The 21,865-nt window shown below is 40.7% G+C and overlaps 1 protein-coding gene across 1 annotated transcript in view; it reads left to right on the forward strand.

Moving 5' to 3' along the window:
• cdk2ap2 (cyclin-dependent kinase 2 associated protein 2) overlaps positions 1-21,865 on the forward strand; it is a 133,099-nt gene that overhangs the window by 76,669 nt on the left and 34,565 nt on the right. Inside the window, exons 3-4 of the mRNA XM_034188511.1 lie at positions 7,678-7,769; positions 14,704-14,824. Coding sequence (XP_034044402.1) covers positions 7,678-7,769; positions 14,704-14,824 — 213 coding nt within the window. The remainder of the gene's footprint in view (positions 1-7,677; positions 7,770-14,703; positions 14,825-21,865) is intronic.

The following is a 21,865-nucleotide window of genomic DNA, read 5'->3' on the forward strand; positions in this document are numbered from 1 at the left end:
GTGGATGAACCATCAACTCATCATAACTCCTTGATGCATTACCTGATTTGCTTGAAACTTGAACTGTGTGATTGTCTGCCCCATACACACCTGACCCCTCTATTTGTGCTCTGAGCGCCCCCTACTGTATGACCCATCAATGTGTCATAACTCCTTCATGCATTACCTGATTGAATTGAAACTTCAGGTGTGATGACGGTTGGCCCCTGAACACACCTGGCCCATCTGTTTGTACACTGCGCACCCCCGAGTGGATGAACCATCAACATGTTATAACTTCTTCATGCATTGTGTGATTTGCTTGAAATTTGAACTGTGTGATGAGTGGTTGCCCCTGTATGCACATGCCCACATTTAGTCACAAGGGGCCGCGCTGGTCTGGGTAGGCAGTCGCGCGGAACGAGGGCCCTTATATGACTGCTTGCAGTCCTAGTTTTTTTTTTTTTTTCCTTTAAATCTGGCACAACTGTGTAGCTATAAATGACTTCCCTTCCCTGTTGGCCAGTTGGATATCTGCTTCAAATTTAACCAGCCGTTTTACCAGCTCCAGGTTCTCATCAATAACTGACTGGTCTGTCCTTCTGGACCGAAGGAGTTGACATTGAATTTGCAGTTTGTCAGTTTGTCATGCAGCAATGAGTGCAGCTCCTTTCTTCACTGCTTCTTGGAAAACCCTCTGCGGCATGGAACAAGTCAACACGTCCATCTGACTCATGATTGCAGCTCGGCTGGAAGATGTTGGACAAAGTAATCATGTCTGCGTCCTAAAGCTGATGATAATAATCTTCCCCTCTGGAGTGACTCTGCTCAATATCACAGTTCCTGGAACAATCTCATCTTATTATTGCATCTTATGAACTTCTGCTGGTAATAACAGCTGTGGGTGTGCATGTCGGTGAACATATATCCATAATAATCTGGTCACACATGCACTCCACTGATGCACTGGTCAGGGGAGCCTGGTTTACATGTAATGAGTCCATGGGTTGGATGTCATAAGACAACCATTTGTGTGATACAACAGGATCTCGAAAGAGTATACCATAGTGCTCGCCATGCCACCCCCCACCCACCGATTCGGGAGCTGCTGCTCTTCAAATGTGCATTAATCATTCGAGTCGGCTTTGAACCACATTCTGGGCATTTGAATGAGATTCTTACATGGCTGTACGAATGCAGCTCGAATTCTGTTTGCTTTGCCAATTTGTGTGATTCCTATGGCGTTCCTGCTCTAGTGTGATGGGGTCCTTAAGCAATTCTGTTGGGGAGGTCTTCCCAGCTATGGACAGTAGTGATATACCTCTGTGATTGTCGCAGGACTGTCAGTTCCCTTTATGTTTGTACAGGTGGGTGATAGAGGTGTCTTTAAACTCTTTAGGGAGGATGCCTTTGTCCCAGAGTGACACAAATAATTCTGTCAACTTCTGAATGAGTGTAGGACCACTGGCCTTGTATGTTTATGCTGGGAAGGCACCTGAACCAGGGCTTTGTTACAGGACAATTGCTTGATGGCATGATGGCATTTCCAACCTCAGCTTCAGTTGTTGGAGTGTCTAGGTCAGTATTCATCTCTACCTGTGGTAGGTGTGAAATAGCAGCTTCATTGATAGATAATGGGTGGTTTAGAACTCCATTGAAATATTCAGCCCATCTGTCCAAGATCTTCATGCAAGAGTGTTGTGCCATCAGCACTTTTGAGCGGTACAGTGCCTAAGTGGACCGTGTTGTAAACAGCTTTCAGTGAGTCATAGAAGCACCTTAAGTTATGTCTGTCAGCATAACCCTGCATTTCTTTGGCTTTAGAGTTCAGCCAAGCATCCTGCATCTTAGTTCTGTCTGAGGCGTTTGACGACTTCTGTTGAAGGCTGCTTTCTTGGCTTAAAAAGTTGCGTCATTTTGGTGAGCAATGTGGCATTTGTGCTTCTCTGCAACAAGTTCCTTTATGTTCATAATTTTTGTCGAACCAGTCTGTTTTCTGGTTGCTGTGCCAAGATGCTCACTGACTGCAGCATACAGTTAGTCACGTAAGGGTAATCCAGTCCTCTTCCACACTTGCATTGCCAAACTGTAGGTCAACCAGCTTGTTGTTCAGATCAAGTTCATAATGTAACAATTGAAGCTTTAGTTCAGAATTTTTGAAGATTTTGAGATTGGAATAACAGCATGAACATCCTCAAATCATCAGACACAAGGAGGTTATTTACATTTTATATTTCGGGGGCGGTGTCGGTACATGACTTTCTCTGTCGCTCTCAGCTAACAGAGCTAGCAGCCAGCAAAGCGTGAAGTTGGTGTTCTGTCGAATTATGCATCTCATCACATAAATCAACAGTTACGCATCCTGACTATGTTTCGCATGCATGCGCAGTTGTACGGAGGACCGGAATGACATTCAACAGGAATGACATCTCATCAGACCACAGGTCAGGGTGCGGAGTAATACATTCAAATGTGAAACTGTCTAATATTTTGCCACCTTTATTCTGATATTATAAGGTCTGAGACCTCACACGATTACCAATCAGATTTGTGGAAAAAAATGTAATTGGATTAGAATACCTAATAAACAATGATCCCCAAACCACATAATTTGCTTGCTGAGCGAAGGGAAATTGTGGTTTCTTGTGGAGCGAAAAGCAATCAGTTTTGAAAGTTGTGTGATATTTTCCGTGCTTGGAGTGGGTTCTTAGTGTGTGTCGTGGAGTGTTTTAGAGTGTGTGATGTAGTTGTTTTATTTATTTAGTACGTCAAAATAATGAGGTGTCTGGAATAGGATTGGGTATCGAGAACCGGTTCTTTTCCGTTATCGTTAAGAAATTATTTGATCCACCAACATCAATAGCCCTTTTTCTCAACGATTCCCTTATCGGTCCTACAGAGCGGCCATTGTTTTTAAGGGTGTTTGTCGGGAAAATGATAATTTCTCTACCTTGATTACAGACCCTTCAGCGGGTCTGTACTCAACCGCTTCTGCAGCGCGATTCCTCTTTGAAGCTTGACCTAATGAAGCAGTGCTTTGATCCACTGCTTCATTGGTTCTTTGATTCGCTGCTCCTCAGAAGCGGCAAGTCCGCTTCTTAATCCCTCTCAAAGCCATTAAAACATGTCAATCGTGATTCACTTTTGTGTGGATTAAAGTCATTAACTGGGATGCTTGTCTTGTTGCAGTCAAGAAACAAGAATCATCCTCCGTTCCGTTGGCACAGCTCCAAACGCTGCGTGGCTCTCTGCCGAGACAGAGTCCAGTCGGAATTTATTACCTCGAGAATGAATCGCTGCTTTAAATACAATGACACCTCTTTCCAAACATTATAATACAGACAAACTACAATCGACTAAAACGTTTTTTTCCTCCCAAAATGAGACGTCCTGCATTCTTTATGAATTACATCCTGACAGATGTATGGAAGTACATTCATGCCAATAATGTCTGAAAGGAAATGCTTTTGACAAAAACTACAGATTTTGTTTATTTCTATTTATGTGCAGAGATCAAGTATCCACCATGTAGAGTTTATTTATGTCCAGAGTTTAAGGATCCAGTGACCAATTTCATATTTATTTACTTAAGACTCAATAAAATGTTGACATAGAAAACCTGTAAAGCCTACTTTTAGTACACAGATTCACAAGTAGTATCGATAAGGAATCGGATTGATAAGCGGAATCGATAATGGTATTGATATCGATAAAATCTTATCTATACCCATCCCTAGTCTGGAACAACGTGTCAAGTATCTGCTTTTTTTTTTTAACTGCATTAAGACGGTTGAAGTGCGGAGTGCGTCATCAGAGTCTGAACCAGAGGGTGATCAGTCTGATGCAGTGGACTTTATTGTTCTGGTCTGGATGAACAGCGGGTGGATCCACCGATCTGTGCGCACAGATCGCACAGTGGATTGGTCCGCACGCTTCTCTTTCCATCTTCTCCAGGACTCAGGCGCTGCAGAACTCTGCTCCAGGACCAAGTCCTGGAACACAGCAGAGTGGAGACACACACTGCCCCAGCAGTAAGCAGGCTCCTGTGGCTGAGAACACAGGATTCCAGGTCAAGACTTTCTCCCCCAAAGTCCAAAACGCATTTTTCTATTGTTTTCTTTGTTTGTTTTCGTTAAAAATAAGTTTACTTAGTTTAACTTTTCTGTATAACCAAACTGGGATGTGAAGCAATATCTCTTTTGAATGTAATTTCTAAACTCGGCATTAATGGGTCTGTTTGGGGTTCTAGCTTTAAAATTGGGTTAGTTAGGATGAGGGAAGTCAAAAGTATGAAAATGATTATAGCTCTTGTGGTTAGTAATCTTATCAAACAAACATGTAGGTTGTGATATCAATTTTGATTAAGGCAAAGAGAAGGTGAAAATGTGCAAAAGAAATTCAAATAATACACATTAAGGGGTACAAATAAATTGGGGAGGGGGAGATCAGGGTGAGAAAATAGTAATTAAAAAACCCTCTGGAATGCATCCCTGGGCATCGAAAACCCCAAAAAGACCCCTCCCCCCAGTATTTCAGATCCTGGCTACAGGACTGAGATTTTAATTGGAATTGAATTAAAGTAAAAGCTCTAGAAAAGCTGTCCTCTTAAAATGTGTTTATCATGAAGTAAATAATGTGTAGGTAAAGCCTTTCTATAATATAACCCCTGGCAAAAATTACGGAATCACCGGCCTCGGAGGATGTTCATTCAGTTGTTTAATTTTGTTTAAAAAAAGCAGATCACAGACATGACACAAAACTAAAGTCATTTCAAATGGCAACTTTCTGGTTTTAAGAAACACTATAAGAAATCAGGAAAAAAAATTGTGGCAGTCAGTAATGGTTACTTTATTAGACCAAGCAGAGGGGGAAAAAAAATATGGAATTACTCAATTCTGAAGAATAAATTATGGAATCACCCTGTAAATTTCCATCCCCAAAACTAACACCTGCATCAAATCAGATCTGCTCGTTAGTCTGCATCTAAAAAGGAGTGATCACACCTTGGAGAGCTGTTGCACCAAGTGGACTGACATGAATCATGGCTCCAACACGAGAGATGTCAATTGAAACAAAGGAGAGGATTATCAAACTCTTAAAAGAGGGTAAATCATCACGCAATGTTGCAAAAGATGTTGGTTGTTCACAGTCAGCTGTGTCTAAACTCTGGACCAAATACAAACAACATGGGAAGGTTGTTAAAGGCAAACATACTGGTAGACCAAGGAAGACATCAAAGCGTCAAGACAGAAAACTTAAAGCAATATGTCTCAAAAATCGAAAATGCACAACAAAACAAATGAGGAACGAATGGGAGGAAACTGGAGTCAACCTATGTGACCGAACTGTAAGAAACCGCCTAAAGGAAATGGGATTTACATACAGAAAAGCTAAACGAAAGCCATCATTAACGCCTAAACAGAAAAAAAAAACAAGGTTACAATGGGCTAAGGAGAAGCAATCGTGGACTGTGGATGACTGGATGAAAGTCATATTCAGTGATGAATCTCGAATCTGCATTGGGCAAGGTGATGATGCTGGAACTTTTGTTTGGTGCCGTTTCAATGAGATTTATAAAGATGACTGCCTGAAGAGAACATGTAAAGTTCCATAGTCATTGATGATATGGGACTGCATGTCAGTTAAAGGCACTGGGGAGATGGCTGTCATTACATCATCAATAAATGCACAAGTTTACGTTGATATTTTGGACACTTTTCTTATCTCATCAATTGAAAGGATGTTTGGGGATGATATCATTTTTCAAGATGATAATGCATCTTGCCATAGAGCAAAAACTGTGAAAACATTCCTTGCAAAAAGACACATAGGGTCAACGTCATGGCCTGCAAATAGTCCGGATCTTAATCCAATTGAAAATCTTTGGTGGAAGTTGAAGAAAATGGTCCATGACAAGGCTCCAACCTGCAAAGCTGATCTGGCAACAGCAATCAGAAAGTTGGAGCCAGATTGATGAAGAGTACTGTTTGTCACTCATTAAGTCCATGCCTCAGAGACTGCAAGCTGTTATAAAAGCCAGAGGTGGTGCAACAAAATACTAGTGATGTGTTGGAGCGTTCTTTTGTTATTCATGATTCCATAATTTTTTCCTCAGAATTGAGTGATTCCATATTTTTTTCCCTCTGCTTGGTCTAAAAAAGTACCGTTACTGACTGCCACAATTTTTTTCCTGATTTCTTATAGTGTTTCTTAAAGCCAGAAAGTTGCCATTTGTAATGACTTCAGATTTGTGTCATGTCTGTGATCTGCTTTTTTTTCTACTAAATTAAACAACTGAATGAACATCCTCCGAGGCCGGTGATTTCATAATTTTTGCCAGGGGTTGTATGATACTGCATTAGAAAAGAGTAGCAATAGTTAGAGAGTGAAATATAATCTTGTTCAGCAGGAGAACAATTTGCTGTTAACTTAGCTGTCTCCACTTTGTTTTACTGTAAATCCTAGGCCATGATCGCAAAAGGGTTTCTATAAAAAATGAACAGCTTATGATTTGATGTGGGAAAAATTTTAGTCAGAAGACATTTTTATGTTTCTATTTTTATTTTTGCTTTAATCCTTGTACAGTGTTGTCTGAGTCATGGGTGTTTATTTTAGGCTTGCGCCCCTGCCCCTCATGCCCTGAAACTCTTCCATATTCCTTGAATCACTTAATGATGTTATGCACTATAGATGGAGAAATATGCAAGTCCCTACTCATTTTTCTTTGAGGAACATTGTAAACTTATCATTATTTTTCTCACATTTGTTGACAAACAACTGAAGTTTGTCTGCCCATTTTTTTTACCTTAAAGGCAGCATTTCATGCATACTGTTGATGTATCAAAATCATTATTGCAAAATCAATTGTTGATACTGCCTAAAAAAAAAGTTGGGATGGGATTACCAAAAAAAAAAAAAAAAAGTTGGGATGGGGGCAGTTTAGGACTGAACAGTCCTAAATTTCCTCTATCCCAACCTTTTTGTTGTTTTTGAGTGTGTTGCGCACCTGAAATACAGCAATGGATGCATTATTGTACTGCAGTGTAATATTGTATTCCAAAGGAAATTAAGTTGACCACACAAAAACTATATGCTGGGTTCCTACTGCCTGCAGTGAAATAGAAATCAGAAGAAATTAGAGCACTGCAGAATTTTTTATTTATTTTTTCTCTTAATTTGTGACATTCACAGTGTCCCAACTTTATCAGTTTTGGGGATGCAATTTAACCACCCGGAAAATGACAATGCTGAACCACCAGTGTCCCGTTAACCATAAATTTATTGTAATGTAATTTTAACCAATCTACATCTGACATGTTAGTTATTTTCTTCAACATGAAATACATCTTCACATTGTTTTTACATAATAATATATAATAACATATTATATAATTAAATCACACACCATGAATCAAATATTTAAATTTCACAAAGCTTATCACTCCTTGTTTCATCTATATGTGTTACAGTGCATCTGTATCTTGATTGATTGTACCAAATGGAGCATTTATTTCCACTCAGGGACAAGAGTTAACAATTTCAAAATGAAATTTTAACAGATGCCATTAATATAGTTCCAGAAGAAGACACTGATTTCATTTATACTTAATATACCTAGAAACACATTGGGCATCTCTAAAATGTTTGCAGCGCGCTTCAGTAAAAGGGTGTTGACTTGTATTTTTGTCCTGTGTCCAGGCTCTAGTGTCCCCTCTCCTTCTCTTCCGTCCTCTTCCAACTTCAGACCTGCATTCAGTGACTTTGGCCCACCTTCCATGGGGTTTGTGCAGGTATGTCATCTGTGCTTACTCGAGTTAAAGATCATGGGGGCTGTCTATCATAGGGTCATAGACAAACAAACACATTCACACCTTTGCCTACGGTCAATTTAAAGTTCCAAGTCATCTAACCTGCATATCTTTGGAAGTGGGAGGAAGCCGGAGCACCCAGAGGGAACCCACACAAACACAGAAAGAACATACAAACTCCACACAGAAAAGCCGCAGGTGGGAAGTGATCCCATGACCTTCTTGCTGTGAGCCAACAGTGCTAACCACTAACCCACCATGCTGGTCCTCTGTGACACATGTGGGTAAAATACATGATAAATACTTTCGATACCAAACTAACTTGCTGTAATAACTGTTGCTGTTAAATGCTCTTAAATGTGGGAGTTTCTGCTTTTACAATGTCACGCACAAAACGCTGGTTGTCTTTAATGATTGTTAATTAATAGCCACTTGGAACTGACACACTTAAAATATTTTAAAAATGTTGATTCACTGTGTTTTTCATGTAGAGTTTAATGCTGTGTTTACACATACAACCCCTGGCAAAAATTATGGAATCACTGGCCTCGGAGGATTCAGTTGTTTAATTTTGTAGAAAAAAAGCAGATCACAGACATGACACAAAACTAAAGTCATTTCAAATGGCAACTTTAAGAAACACTATAAGAAATCAGGAAAAAAATTGTGGCAGTCAGTAATGGTTACTTTTTTAGACCAAGCAGAGGGAAAAAAAAAAAATGGAATCACTCAATTCTGAGGAAACAATTATGGAATCATGAAAAACAAAAGAACGCTCCAACACCACTAGTATTTTGTTGCACCACCTCTGGCTTTTATAACAGCTTGCAGTCTCTGAGGCATGGACTTAATGAATGACAAACAGTACTCTTCATCAATCTGGCTCCAAGTTTCTCTGATTGCTGTTGCCAGATCAGCTTGCATTTCCTTTAGGCGGTTTCTTACAGTTCGGTCACAGACGTTGACTCCAGTTTCCTCCCATTCATTCCTCATTTGTTTGGTTGTGCATTTTCGATTTTTGAGACATATTGCTTTAAGTTTTCTGTCTTGACGCTTTGATGTTATGCCTTTAACAACCTTCCCATGTTGTTTGTATTTGGTCCAAAGTTTAGACACAGCTGATTGTGAACAACCAACATCTTTTGCAGCATTGCGTGATGATTTACCCTCTTTTAAGAGTTTGATAATTCTCTCCTTTGTTTCAATTGACATCTCTCGTGTTGGAGCCATGATTCATGTCAGTCCACTTGGTGCAACAGCTCTCCAAGGTGTGATCACTCCTTTTTAGATGCAGACTAATGAGCAGATCTGATTTGATGCAGGTGTTAGTTTTGGGGATGAAAATTTACAGGGTGATTCCATAATTTATTCCTCAGAATTGAGTGAATCCATATTTTTTTTTCCCTCTGCTTGGTCTAAAAAAGTAACCGTTACTGACTGCCACAATTTTTTTTCCTGATTTCTTATAGTGTTTCTTAAAGCCAGAAAGTTGCCATTTGAAATGACTTTAGTTTTGTGTCATGTCTGTGATCTGCTTTTTTTCTACAAAATTAAACAACTGAATGAACATCCTCCGAGGCCGGTGATTCCATAATTATTGCCAGGGGTTGTAGGCAGGACGCGTTACAAATATCATATTTGCGTCATTCTTGGCACGTTCCTGACATTCTTAACGTGACTTAACGCATCTGAATAGGTTTCTTAATAGTGCATGTTGGTGCGTGATATTCATGATTTTCGTGGAGTATATTTTTGGCTGTCAAAAAAATCTGCCACAAATCTCACGCACCACCCTCATTTTGCCTCGTGTCGTGGAGGTCGCAACTGAGCATGTTGATCCGTCTTGATTAGTGGTGATCCTTAATCGAGCGGGACAGCGTTCTTCTCTGACGTGCGCACAATTAAACCCTGCTGCACCACATTCAGTTTCATTGCTGCAGTATGCTGAAGAAGGACAGTGACGCCAAGTTGGCTAAAAGTCTTGTTCCAATACTCCTCAGCATGCTCCTGCAGGTGTTCCACCTGCTGCTGCTGCATGTGCCTGATGTTTGGGAAAACGAGCGAGACGAGAGCCATGTGGAGCCACACAGCCACACTGACTCTCTCCGTCTCTTCATTCTCTCTGTGCCACTCCATGGCACAGAGCCCAACTAAGCATGCAATCACAAAGTTCTGCTGTGAATTTTGAGGAGCAAACTGGAGCGATCTGAATTGTTCAGCAGCTGATGGATGAATATGGGTGTGTTTGGAGACCATTCGCCTCATTCACAACGTGACAGAACGTAGCGATGTGCTGTTAACGCACAGTAGCGCGGAACAGTGCGGAACATTATTCTTGACCATGCGTAATGGTTCCTGATAATTCGCCAGCAACACGTGCCACTAATCGTAATGTCTGGCAACAGGTTGCAGCAGTTCCTGAGGACACCTGACGTCTCTGCCACAAATCATCACATTCGTGATCGGCGGCCAAGAATGTATACTTCGTGGCATTTGTGACTTGTCGTCGTTATGTGTAAATGCAGCATTCAGTGGACAGATTTAAGAATGAAATAGTATTGGATCCAGTTAAATTAATGGGTCATATTGTGAAAAAACCTTTATATTTTCATGTTTGATATTTAATGTTCAACATCTCCAAAGTCCCATAATTCTGAGCATTTTTACAGATATTCTCCAGATTTAAATACAATTTATGTCAGCTTGTTTAACACCTCTGTGACATATGTAACAGAAATGAATTTCAAAATACATTTTGTTGTACAGCAGTAAGTCATACTCTGTGTTTTCATGATGCCCCATTTTTGCAAAGTTCATAGACTGCACAGTTCATTTTTATACATTACAATATTACTGTAATTGTGTTTAAGAGTGATTTTTTTTTTTCTTAATGGTTTGTTTCTGAGAATCTGCGATTTGAGGGGTTTTCAAAAAATACACGGAAATAAATGCAACTAATTTACAATAATTAATCTTTTAATAGCTTTTTTTTTAATCACCTGACAGCACTAATGTATATCGTATTCATTAGGGTGGTCCTCCACAGTATGCCAAATATAAAAATATGACTTTCTTAAGGTGCTTCAGCAGTGCCAATAAAACATTACTCATTTTGCTATGGAAGCTGCAAAGGGACCACGACTCAATTTGGTTTATCTCCACAGTCACACAGCAGCGTCCACAGCATTCAATAAAGTTAATGACGAACATTATCACTAAATACTATTATAAATATGCAAGTCTGCAGTCCTCAATTAACTTACTACGTCCTGAGTGTACTTACACATGCGGTGATGACAATAATGTTACAGGTCCAGTCAAGTGCTGTCACATGACTGCAAAGCCTGTATTAAAGCAGAAAACTCTGGCATTCATGGAAGCTTCAAACGTTTCTACCTGTTTAATCCAGGCAACTCTGCAGTTAAATAATCCAATAAGATAAAAATTCCATAATTTTCCTATGAGCCTCTAACTGAAAACAGTGGAACATCCGGACTGACACTATCAACACTTGAAGTCAGTTTTTTTCCGTGTTCACGTCCAGAACCATTGTATGTTCTCACTGTGTCCCATTCCCACACTTAAAACAGTAAACAAACATCCAGGCAGCAGGAAAGATCTCTGTCTGAATCCCCCTCAAGTTTTGAACACGCACAAAACTTTCTGACAAACTTTGACAACATCAGCTAATAAGGAACTAATTTAATAGATGGGAAAAAGGATTTTTGTCAGACAAAAACAAACTGATAGTAGCTCCTTTACTGTGTGACTGGGGCTTGTAAATAGCCACATTGTCATAGAACATTTCCTGTTTCTTGCACAAAACCCTTTCACAATAAGAGCACAGGATAAACAGATGGCGTCATCACAAATCAGACAAGAGATGAGGAAAAACAGTAGGGGGGTCACGGAATTACAGTGAAATTACACACACACCGTGCACACGGAAAGTATACACAGTGCTTCACTTTCCACATTTTATGTTACAGCCTTATTCCAAAATGAAGTAAAATTTTTTACTCTCAAAATTCTACTCACAACACCCTACAATGACAACATGAATAGGTTTTGTGTGTGTGTCTGTGTGTTTTGTTTTTGTTTGTTTTGCAAATTTAATACAAACAAAGAAATCACGTACATGTTGTGAAAGTGTAGTGACACGGACCCACAACAGGGGGCGCAAATGAACGGTCAATAGATGAGCCAAAAAGTAACAATTTAATGTTGTGAAATGTGCACAACGAAATACAGACAATCTCAGAATATAATTACAGTCAAATCACAAAGGTGACGTGTGGGCAGGCTCGAGGATAGAAGACGTCTGTCCTGAGAAGAGCCGGAACCACACGATTTCCGCCGCCACAGAACCTGGTGAATACTGGAGCCGCCAAGGCCCGAATTCCCAGGTGATCACCGTCCCCGACTGTCGGATCTGGTACTGCTGGCGAGAACAAAGACAGTCAAGTGTAGGTGTGTGCACACCCAGTAACAACAACGGTGGGAATGCCACCTCCACCTTTCACTCAATGTGTGTTGCAGCGATCCCTCAGAGGAAAAAGAGTGCCATCCTGCACAGCCTCCACAAACGAAGGACCGGTACTCCTGCAAACACTCACAATAGACAGATTCAGAAAATACCACAAAGGCTGAGGATATTACCTCCAATGAAGTACGATATCTCGGCAACGAGGTGGAGATGACGTCTGGTCTTTATGGAGTGAGATGATGTTGAGTAGATGGGTGACAGCTGTCAAGAGATAATGAGTGACAGCTGTCACCCCCGGCTGTGTCCGTGGCGGCAGCGCCCTCTCGTGCCTGAAGCCCGCACTTCAGGCAGGCCAGCAGTACCTCCTCTTCTGGCGGCCCACACACAACAGTACATATGCATTCACACTCAATTCTTTGTTGATACATCTTTGGATGCATCTCGAATCTTCTTGAATATGATGCCACAAGCTTTGCACACCTATCTTTTGGCAGTTTTGTCCATTTCTCTTTGCAGCACCTCTCAAGCTCCATCAGGTTGGATGGAGAGTGTCAGGGTACAGCTATTTTCAGATCTCTCCAAAGATGTTAAATCAGATTCAGGTCTGGGCTCTGGCTCCTGCCACTCAAGGACATTCACAGCATTGCCCTGAAGCCATTCCTTTGATGTCTTTGCTGTGTCCTTAGAGTCAAAGATGAACCTTCACCCCAGTCTGATGTCAAGAGTGTTCTGGAGCAGGCTTTTATCCAGGATGTCTCTGTACATTGCTGCATTCATGTTTCCCTCAACCCTTACTAGTCTCCCAGTTCCTGCTTCTGAAAACATCCCCACAGCATGATGCTGCTACCACCATGCTTCACTGAAGGGATGGTGCCTGGTTTGAAATACATGATACACAGATACTTTATTATGGCTGACAAGGATGTAATAAAACCATCTACGTTTATTTGTCTGTGTTACTAGGATTACCTTAAAACTGCTGCATGGATTTTGGTGAAATTTTCACCACAGATAGTTATTAGTCCATAGAAGTTTGATGATCCAGATTCTGGCTCAGGATTTCACTTTATAGGCTTTTAAGGAACGCGCCAAAACTACTGCATTTTTCTTTTTTTTTTTTTTTTTTTATGAAATTTTCACCATAGATAGATATTAGGCCATAGAAGGCACTTTTACATTTTGGAGGTGATCCAGATTCTGGATCAAGATTTCACTTTATATAGGCTTTGAATAATTCCATTAAAACTACTTCACGGATTGTCACCAAATTTGCACCACAGAGCAAATAATAAGTATTTGAGCCACAATAGAATTTGCAAGTTTTCCCACCTACAATGAATGGAGATGTCTGTAATTTTTATCAAAGGTACACTTCAACTGTGAGTGACAAAATCTGGAAAAAAAAAAAATCAGCTATTAAGGCTAGGTGTCTGCCTTTCCAAATCATATCCAATCAACTGAATTTACCCCAGGTGGATTCCAGTTAAGCTGTAGAAACAACTCAAGGATGATCCATGGAAACACGATGCACCTCAACTTAATTTTGAGCTTCATGGCAAAGGCTGTGAATACTTGTATACATGTGATTTCTTAGTTTTTTATTATTGTTTTCAATAAATTTGCAAAAAAAAAAAAACAACAAAATAAAACTTTTTTACATTATCATTATGAGGTATTTTTGATAAAAAAAAAAAAAAAAATCACTCTGCTCAGTGCGCCGCTCTCGTTGGAGCGACATCTCTATTTTGGCATTGTGGGACAGCTCGCCGGACTACTTTCGCCTGACCCAGCGCTGAATTTGCTGACATCAGAAGATGTTGCTGTGTGAGTATATACTTACAATCATTTAGGTGTAAAAACACACAAAATGCACAGGTTCTTGTGCCAAATATACTCCATATGTTTTTGTTACCCATGAAAACGCACTGTCATTGCAAACAGAGCATTGTTGGGGAATTACTTTTTGCATGGGAATTCATCAAGCATGTCCGTCGCGGGCGCGTACTAACACAGAATATACAAAAACTGTATAGTTGTTTGGCCAAAACGAGAGCGTTCACTTTTAGTTTGCCATAAGCTAAGCGAGTGGTGTTCATGAGAGTATGGAGAAAAAAAAACAATTTCATCCATTTTGGAAAAACACTGTAACATAAAATGTGGAAAATGTGAAGTGCTGTGAATACTTTCTGGATGCACCGTACATTATTTTAGGCAAACACACAACTAGTTAAGTGTTTGGAGACACTTAACACACAGCATAAAAAGAACACAAATTGACTATTCAAAATTAACTACACCAAACTTTGTAATTGTTCATTTTAAGCAATGGTAAAGTTTGTTTTTTATTGGTCTCCATACTTGATATGTAAATTCATGATAACTACTGAAATTATGCATTTTTCCTGACTTTTTTTTTTTTTACATAAACAGCCTGTCAAAGTGTCTCAAGGGTCAACCTACAGTGAACTTCTCTCAGTCATTGAGGAGATGAGCCGTGAAATCAGGCCTACATATGCTGGAAGCAAGAGCGCTATGGAGAGGCTAAAGAGAGGTTAGACATATGTGTAAAAAGAAAAAATGCCTGTTGTCTTTTCCCTCTGTGTATGTTTGTGTATTTAACTGTTTATAAAAAGGTGATGTCTGCCTTCGGTGTCTATTACAAAAGTATATCCTTTAATACAAGTTAGCCAGAAATCATACTAGTTTCTGCCTGTGGTAAGATTTGAGGCAGAATAATTTTGTTTAATTGGTTAATGGCACCAGTGTTTCAGTGACACAGCCTGTGCAATACTACACAGCTTCAGATGCACTGACTCTGCTACACTGAGAGAGGTGCACACTGTAAAATATACCGTGTTCTAAGGATCACCTGCAACATAATGCATTATGTTGATGCAGCACTGCATTACTTTGGTAATGGCTCAGTCACACAGCACTTAATGAAGGGCAACGAAGCCCTAACGAAACAAGAAATTTGGACTTTCGTTGGCATCGTTTAACCTTTGCGCACTTCGTTCCTGCAGCTGGCGCATCGTGAGGATTTTTAAACTGTTGAAAAATTTGAATGAAGAGCAACGAAAACCTCAATTTGTCGATGTTTCGTTTTGCTGTCGTTTTTTAATTGTTTGTTTAGTTTTTGGAACGTTAGTGTTTAGTTTGACTTCGTTCGACCTGCTGAATGTTTTCACACAGTGCAGAAGCCTGTTTGTGAGCACTGAGGCTGCTGCTGTGTTCATGTACCGTCGGAAATTACAGGGCAAACTCAACCTGTTTGCTTAGATTTTGTTTTTTTTTTTTTATCTGAGTGGGGAGTCAGGTTCAGTGGGCTCAGGCACCTTATATAGGGAAGAATTAATCTTTTGTAGGGATTCTGTTAATTATTTTGCCACAAGCAACTGCTGAATTTGAAACAACAAAAAAAATTGTAATTTCTGAAGGTATTTGAACGTAGCGTCAGCTGCTGCGTGCGCTTATTTTTTTTTTATTAAATATAACAATATGAGTGTAGGAATGACAATCCAGCCCTTTCTGTACATGTTGCAACAGGTAGATAATTCAAAAGATTATATAAAGAGCTGTTCTGGAAGGCAGAATTCATGTTGTGGATCAGCTGCAGCTGGTGGAAATAACCACACATGTGAATCAATGCACGTTTCCACAGACTGATCAATTTACTGCTCTGATACGAGGTCTGTTAGAAAAGTATCCGACCTTTTTATTTTTTTCAAAAACCATATGGATTTGAATCATGTGTGATTGCATCAGCCAAGCTTGAACCTTCATGCGCATGCGTGAGTTTTTCCACGCCTGTCGGTTGCGTCCTTCGCCTGTGAGCAGGCTTTGAGTGAGGAGTGGCGCAAAGCAATGCCGTGATGAAGCCTTTCAGGACATGTTGGGGCAGGTCCAGCTCATGCACAATCACAATCGGATAATCACAGGACTGAAAAGCAACCGGAATCCATCTGAAATCCACCTTTAAGTCGTCCTGTGAGACCAACACCGAGGTGGTTTTGTCCCACGTAATGAACGGCTCCGTAGCGCGTCCCTCCGCTTTTCTTTCCATGAAAAAAACTCCTGTAACGGTGGAATGTACCGAAAAAGTGCTGATGTCCACATCTTTAGCCTTTTTGTGAAAGTCAAACGAGGTCCCGGATCAACAAAGCCTTCACGTTGGAAATGATCTGGTTGTTCCAGCGGGGTGTCAGCCTGTCGATGGGGGCTGGGAGCGCTCTGCGCTCTCAGCAGTTGTGGGCGGTCTTTAAACCATCTGGCTCACTCCTTAATCTGTGTAATCCCCATAAAATCGTCCCTGAAAGCCATATTAATTTTCCGAATGGTGTCCACCTGGAGGTCTCTCACAGTATTCTGAAAAAATTCTGATGGAAAAAAAAGCCCAAATCATTCCGCCATTTCCTGACAATGAAAATCTGCCGAGGGGGTGGACCACTCCTCACTCAAAGCCTGCTCACAGGCGAATGATGCAACCGACAGGCGTGGAAAAACTCACGCATGCGCACGAGGGTTCAAGCTTGTCTGATGCAAGCACATGTGATTCAAATCCATATGGTTTTTGAAAAAAATAAAAAGGTCTGATACTTTTCTAACAGACCTCGTATATTCAATCATCTTTACACTTACATTTGTTTCCTGTTTTGACAGTTTTCTGTTATAAATCAATATATATGGCTTAGAAACATAATATAGTGATACAGCAGTGACCACAGCACAGCAGAGGGTTTTTTGTTGTTGTTGTTTTTTTTTTTTATAAATTGGAGCAAGCTGGAGCACGCAGTAGACAGTGTGGGTTCTGATGATGAAGGAGATGATCCATCTTTTGTTCTGGACAAGGAACCAGAGCAGGTGGCTCCACCGGCGTGTGCACAGATCTCCACAGCTTCTGTTTGCAGTTTCTGCAGGACTCTGGCGCTATGACTCCAGCGCTGAGTCCTGGAACTCAGAGATGCAGACACACACTGCTCCAGCTGTGGCTCCAGGTGCATTTCATTTAAAGTGTCGAGATCGTTAGCTTCGGTTTTGTTAATTTCCTCTTTTGTCCCTTTTGTGCTGTTGCTTCGCAGGCTGTTCGGTGATAAAGCTCTTTCGTCCACCTTTTCTCAATGAATTGTGACTTTTTTTTACTTTTTCCCTTCATTCAGGAATCGTCATGTGCTGTGTGACTGGGCCATAAGGCACTACCACAATGTATCATCATTTTGTGTATGGTCGGCTTTAGAAATTATTCATACATAAATGAAAATAAGTATATTCAGACTGGTGTCAGTACAATGAAATATCATTTGAGGAATCCAGCAAAGAAAATAAATAAATTAAAAATCTGTGCAGGACAGATGTGCTCATAATAGGAATTTTTATGACAATCAAACACATCTTTATCATTTGGCTGGCGTAGTGTTTGCCATATAACATTCCTTATTTGTTTCACTTGAGTGATGTCATGGACTTTTGGTTTTATTTATTCATTGATTTTTGTCCCATACATTTTGCTCTAGAGCAGGGGTGGCCAAGTTCGGTCCTCGAGAGCCACATTCCTGACACTCTTAGTTGTCTCCCTGCTCCAACACACCTGAATCCAATGAAAGACTCGTTAGCAGACTTTTAATGAGCCTTTCATTGGATTCAGGTGTGTTGGAGCAGGGAGACAACTAAGAGTGTCAGGAATGTGGCTCTCGAGGACCGAACTTGGCCACCCCTGCTCTAGAGAATGCCTCTGTTTGTTTTGCTTCGATGATACAAGAACACTAACTCCAGTAACCACTACAGATGCACCGATACACATTTTGTTCAATTTGATCCGATCCCGATACCAGAATTTCGATATCTGCCAATACTGATACTATTCCTATGCCAGAGCTCTGTTTGCTTTAATATATTATCATTATTGTTTGATTTTATAGAATATTTTGTATTATCAGTTATACAGCTTCATGATGAAGTGGTATAGAGGAGGATTTTCTTAAAAAAAAAAGACCTGAATGTTCAACCACAATTTGCCAGAAAGTACATCTAAAGCAACCTTGATAGTGCACCAATTTGATCCCTGTAACACCGTGCATTTCGCATTGCCAATGCAACCCCCTTTGTCCCGCTGGCACATTGTCCAGCGGGACATTTGCCACGTTAAAGAAAATAATCCTTTCTTGGCCGATGACGCATTTGCTGTCAGAAAGTTGGCTGATATAACCATCTCTCATCGCTCCCAGAATCACATAGAAATTAACTGCAGCTTCTCTGGTGCGTCATGCGGTGGAGAATGCATTTGGAATAGTCTTAAAGGTAATTACAGTGGTCCCTCGCTATAACGTGGTTCACTTTTCGTGGCCTCGCTGTTTCGCGGATTTTTTTTAGTCCAATTTTGCATGCTTTTTTTTTTACAGTGCATTGTTCCGCGGCCTCATCAAGCAGCCGGTCTCGACACCGCGAAGGGAGAGCATGCGCATTGTGTTCTGCGTGTCTGTTTATAAGAATCTTCTTGCCCAGAAGAAAAAAGAGCGCCAACAACTACCCATAACTGTGTTCTACACTCGGAAAAAGACACCTGCAGCGAGGTGTGAGTCAGTGGAAAAAGACGTGACAGCGCAACGGCACCAGGACGAAGAGGCGCGATCAGAGGAACTGTGAAATACTGGTCAGTCACTTATTAATAATTTCTTATGTGTCCAACCTCGTACGTTGATCGTTAAAATTAAATTCATTAGTTCTAAAAGTCATCATAATTATTTATAGGAAAACGTTCTATTTTTATTTCTCAAACAAATATTTGGGCCTGAAAACAGGTTGGTCTTATTTTTCTACTCAGGTTTGAACTTTGATTGTGTTTACACACGAGAGAAAAGTGAGAAAATGTTCATGCCTGATTGAGAAAAGTGTATAAAGTCTGTAGTGAGGGGTTTTACAGCTTTAAAACGTCTATAATAATTGTAAAAAATAACACTGGCCACTTCGCGGATTTCGCATATCGCGGGCTATTTTTAGAACGGAACTCCCGCGATAAACGAGGGACCACTGTATTTATAATATTTTTATTGTAATGGACTAGTAAAACAGTTGCATTGTCATGTTTTGTCAGATTGTCATGTGTTAGATAATGTAATGTAATCTGTAAAATTATGTTTATTATAGATGTAATATCTCAGATGCAGATGCACTGCGCTGTGGCAATGAGACACATTGATTCACAGTGACACTGTTTTCAAATAGGTTGCGCAATGTTCACGTCTAGTTCACAAAATGAATGCGTGCCAGAAGATTCTGAACATTTCCAAATTTTGTTTGCACAGTTGCACGCAGCTGCACATGGCTCAGGCACAGTTTACAATGAGTTTGCCCACTGGCATGCCAGATTGCGTGCCAGTGCAGGAATTCAAGTTTGTCCAAGTGTCAAGACACCTTAAAATGTAATGTCTTGGTGAAAGAATTAAGTACTTATATTTATCTTTTCATGTTTTCTTGTGGCATTTTGGAAATGCACTCTGTCCTGAAAATGGTACATGTACTCATGTGCAATTTTTGGGGGCAGCCCTGTGAATTTTTTCTTCACAGCCAGATCACGGAACATGGGCTATTATTACTGGTGCCGGTGTCGCCGACTGAACAGTTGCCCCTAAAAATCAGTCCGCCCTGCCTTCATTGCCCATGTGTCATTGCATCAGCTGCAGTCCATGGATTATCATCTCGTTTCTGCTTAAAACTGCACTCAAGTCATCATCTATCTCAACCACAGATATCTAAAGCTTTTGTACAACAATCACTTTCACATAAATTCAGCATTATTTCGTAATAACAGATGGCAGGCCAATCAGAGCGCTACAGCAGTGCGGCACACATCTGACGTGCTGCTGCGCTTATATCATTTGGGTGCTTCAGTAGCGAAATGAGATTATCACCTTGTTTCTGCTTAAAACATCTTCGCTTTTGATTAAAATTGACTTAAGAATGAGTTAAGAGGTTTTACTTTGTCCTCTGATGGGTTAATAACCACATTATTAATGATCGCTTTGGGTGTCAAGAGTCATTCTCAGACGTGCTGCTGTGGTCCCAAATGATGCATGTGCATTGAAGGCAGGGCGGATCATTTTTAGGGGGGGGGGGGGCAGTTTAGTCGGCGACACCTGTGTTCTGTTGAGATGAGCTCCCCAGAGCTCACTAATAATCAGATAACTATTAGTAATCAGATAACTGTAGTAATCTGATCTCAGGCTTTTACATGCACTTCAGTAATCCCATAGTCAGAAAAACCTGGTTTACATGATTTCAGTTCAGAACTTCTTTCAAAGTAGAGAAAAGAGAAATGTCAGGTCTTGAAAAAAGCATAGACTTTACAGAGAAAAGACAGTGCTCTCTTTCTGTCTCTCACTCTTTCTCGCTCTCTGTCTCTCTTCCTCACGTTCAATGGGCTGAGGCACCCTCTCTCCAAGAAATTAGTTCCTTAGAATGCTGAATGTAAACAAATTAAATAAATCTGATTAATACACATTTATGTACAGGTGAACGGGGTCATTGTTTGGTCAGTGCCTGAAGTTTCATCTCTTGAACACCACATGGCACAGCTGCCCAAGTACATGTACTGTTTTAAAGATGGACCCATTTCTGCATTTCCAAAATGCCACAAGAATCCACCAAAAAATAAATAAAAGTACTTAATTTACTCATTAACTCAGCCACATGGGGTGTGCAGCCAGTACATTCTGAGTGCCGGTCCCAAGCCCGGATAAATGAGGAGGGTTGCGTCAGGAAGGGCATCCGGCGTAAAACAAGCCAACCCAACTATGCAGACTAAGAATCGAATTCCCATACCGGATCGGTCGCGGCCCGGGTTAACAACGTCCGCCACCAGTGCTGTTGCCCAACAGGGTGCCGGTGGAAATTGGGCTACTGCTGGGTGAAGACGACGAAGAAGAGGAGGAGAACGTTGCCACAAACAGTGGGAGAAGAAAACTAGAAGGGTGGCAATGAGAGTATGACTTTGAATGTTGGTAGTATGACTGGTAAAGGGAGAGAGCTGGCTGATATGATGGAGAGGAGAAAGGTAGACATATTGTGTGTGCAAGAGACCAAGTGGAAGGGAAGTAAGAGCAGGAGCATCGGCAGTGGGTACAAGTTGTTGTACCATGGTGAGGACAGGAAGAGAAATGGTGTTGTGGTCATTTTAAAGGAAGAGTATGATAAAAGTGTGTTGGAGGTTAAGTGAGTGTCTGACAAGGTGATGAGTGTGAAGTTGGAAATTGAAGGGGTGATGATGAATATCATCAGTGCATATGCCCCACAGGTAGGTTGTGAGATGAAGGAGAAAGAAGATTTCTGGAGTGTGTTAGATGAGGTGGTGGAGAGTGTGCCCAAGCATGAAAGAGTGGTGATAGGAGCGGACTTCAGTGGGCATGTTGGTGAATGGAACAGAGGTGATGAGGAAGTAATGGGTAGATATGGTATCAAGGTTACTAATGGGGAAGGACAGATGGTAGTTCATTTTGCAAAAAGGATGGAAATGGCTGTGGTGAATACCTACTTTAAGAAAAGGGAGGAGCACAGGGTAACATATAAGAGTGGAGGAAGGTGCACACAGGTGGACTACATT

This window comes from Thalassophryne amazonica, chromosome 15 (genome assembly GCF_902500255.1).
Source record: "Thalassophryne amazonica chromosome 15, fThaAma1.1, whole genome shotgun sequence".
NCBI lineage: Eukaryota > Metazoa > Chordata > Actinopteri > Batrachoidiformes > Batrachoididae > Thalassophryne > Thalassophryne amazonica.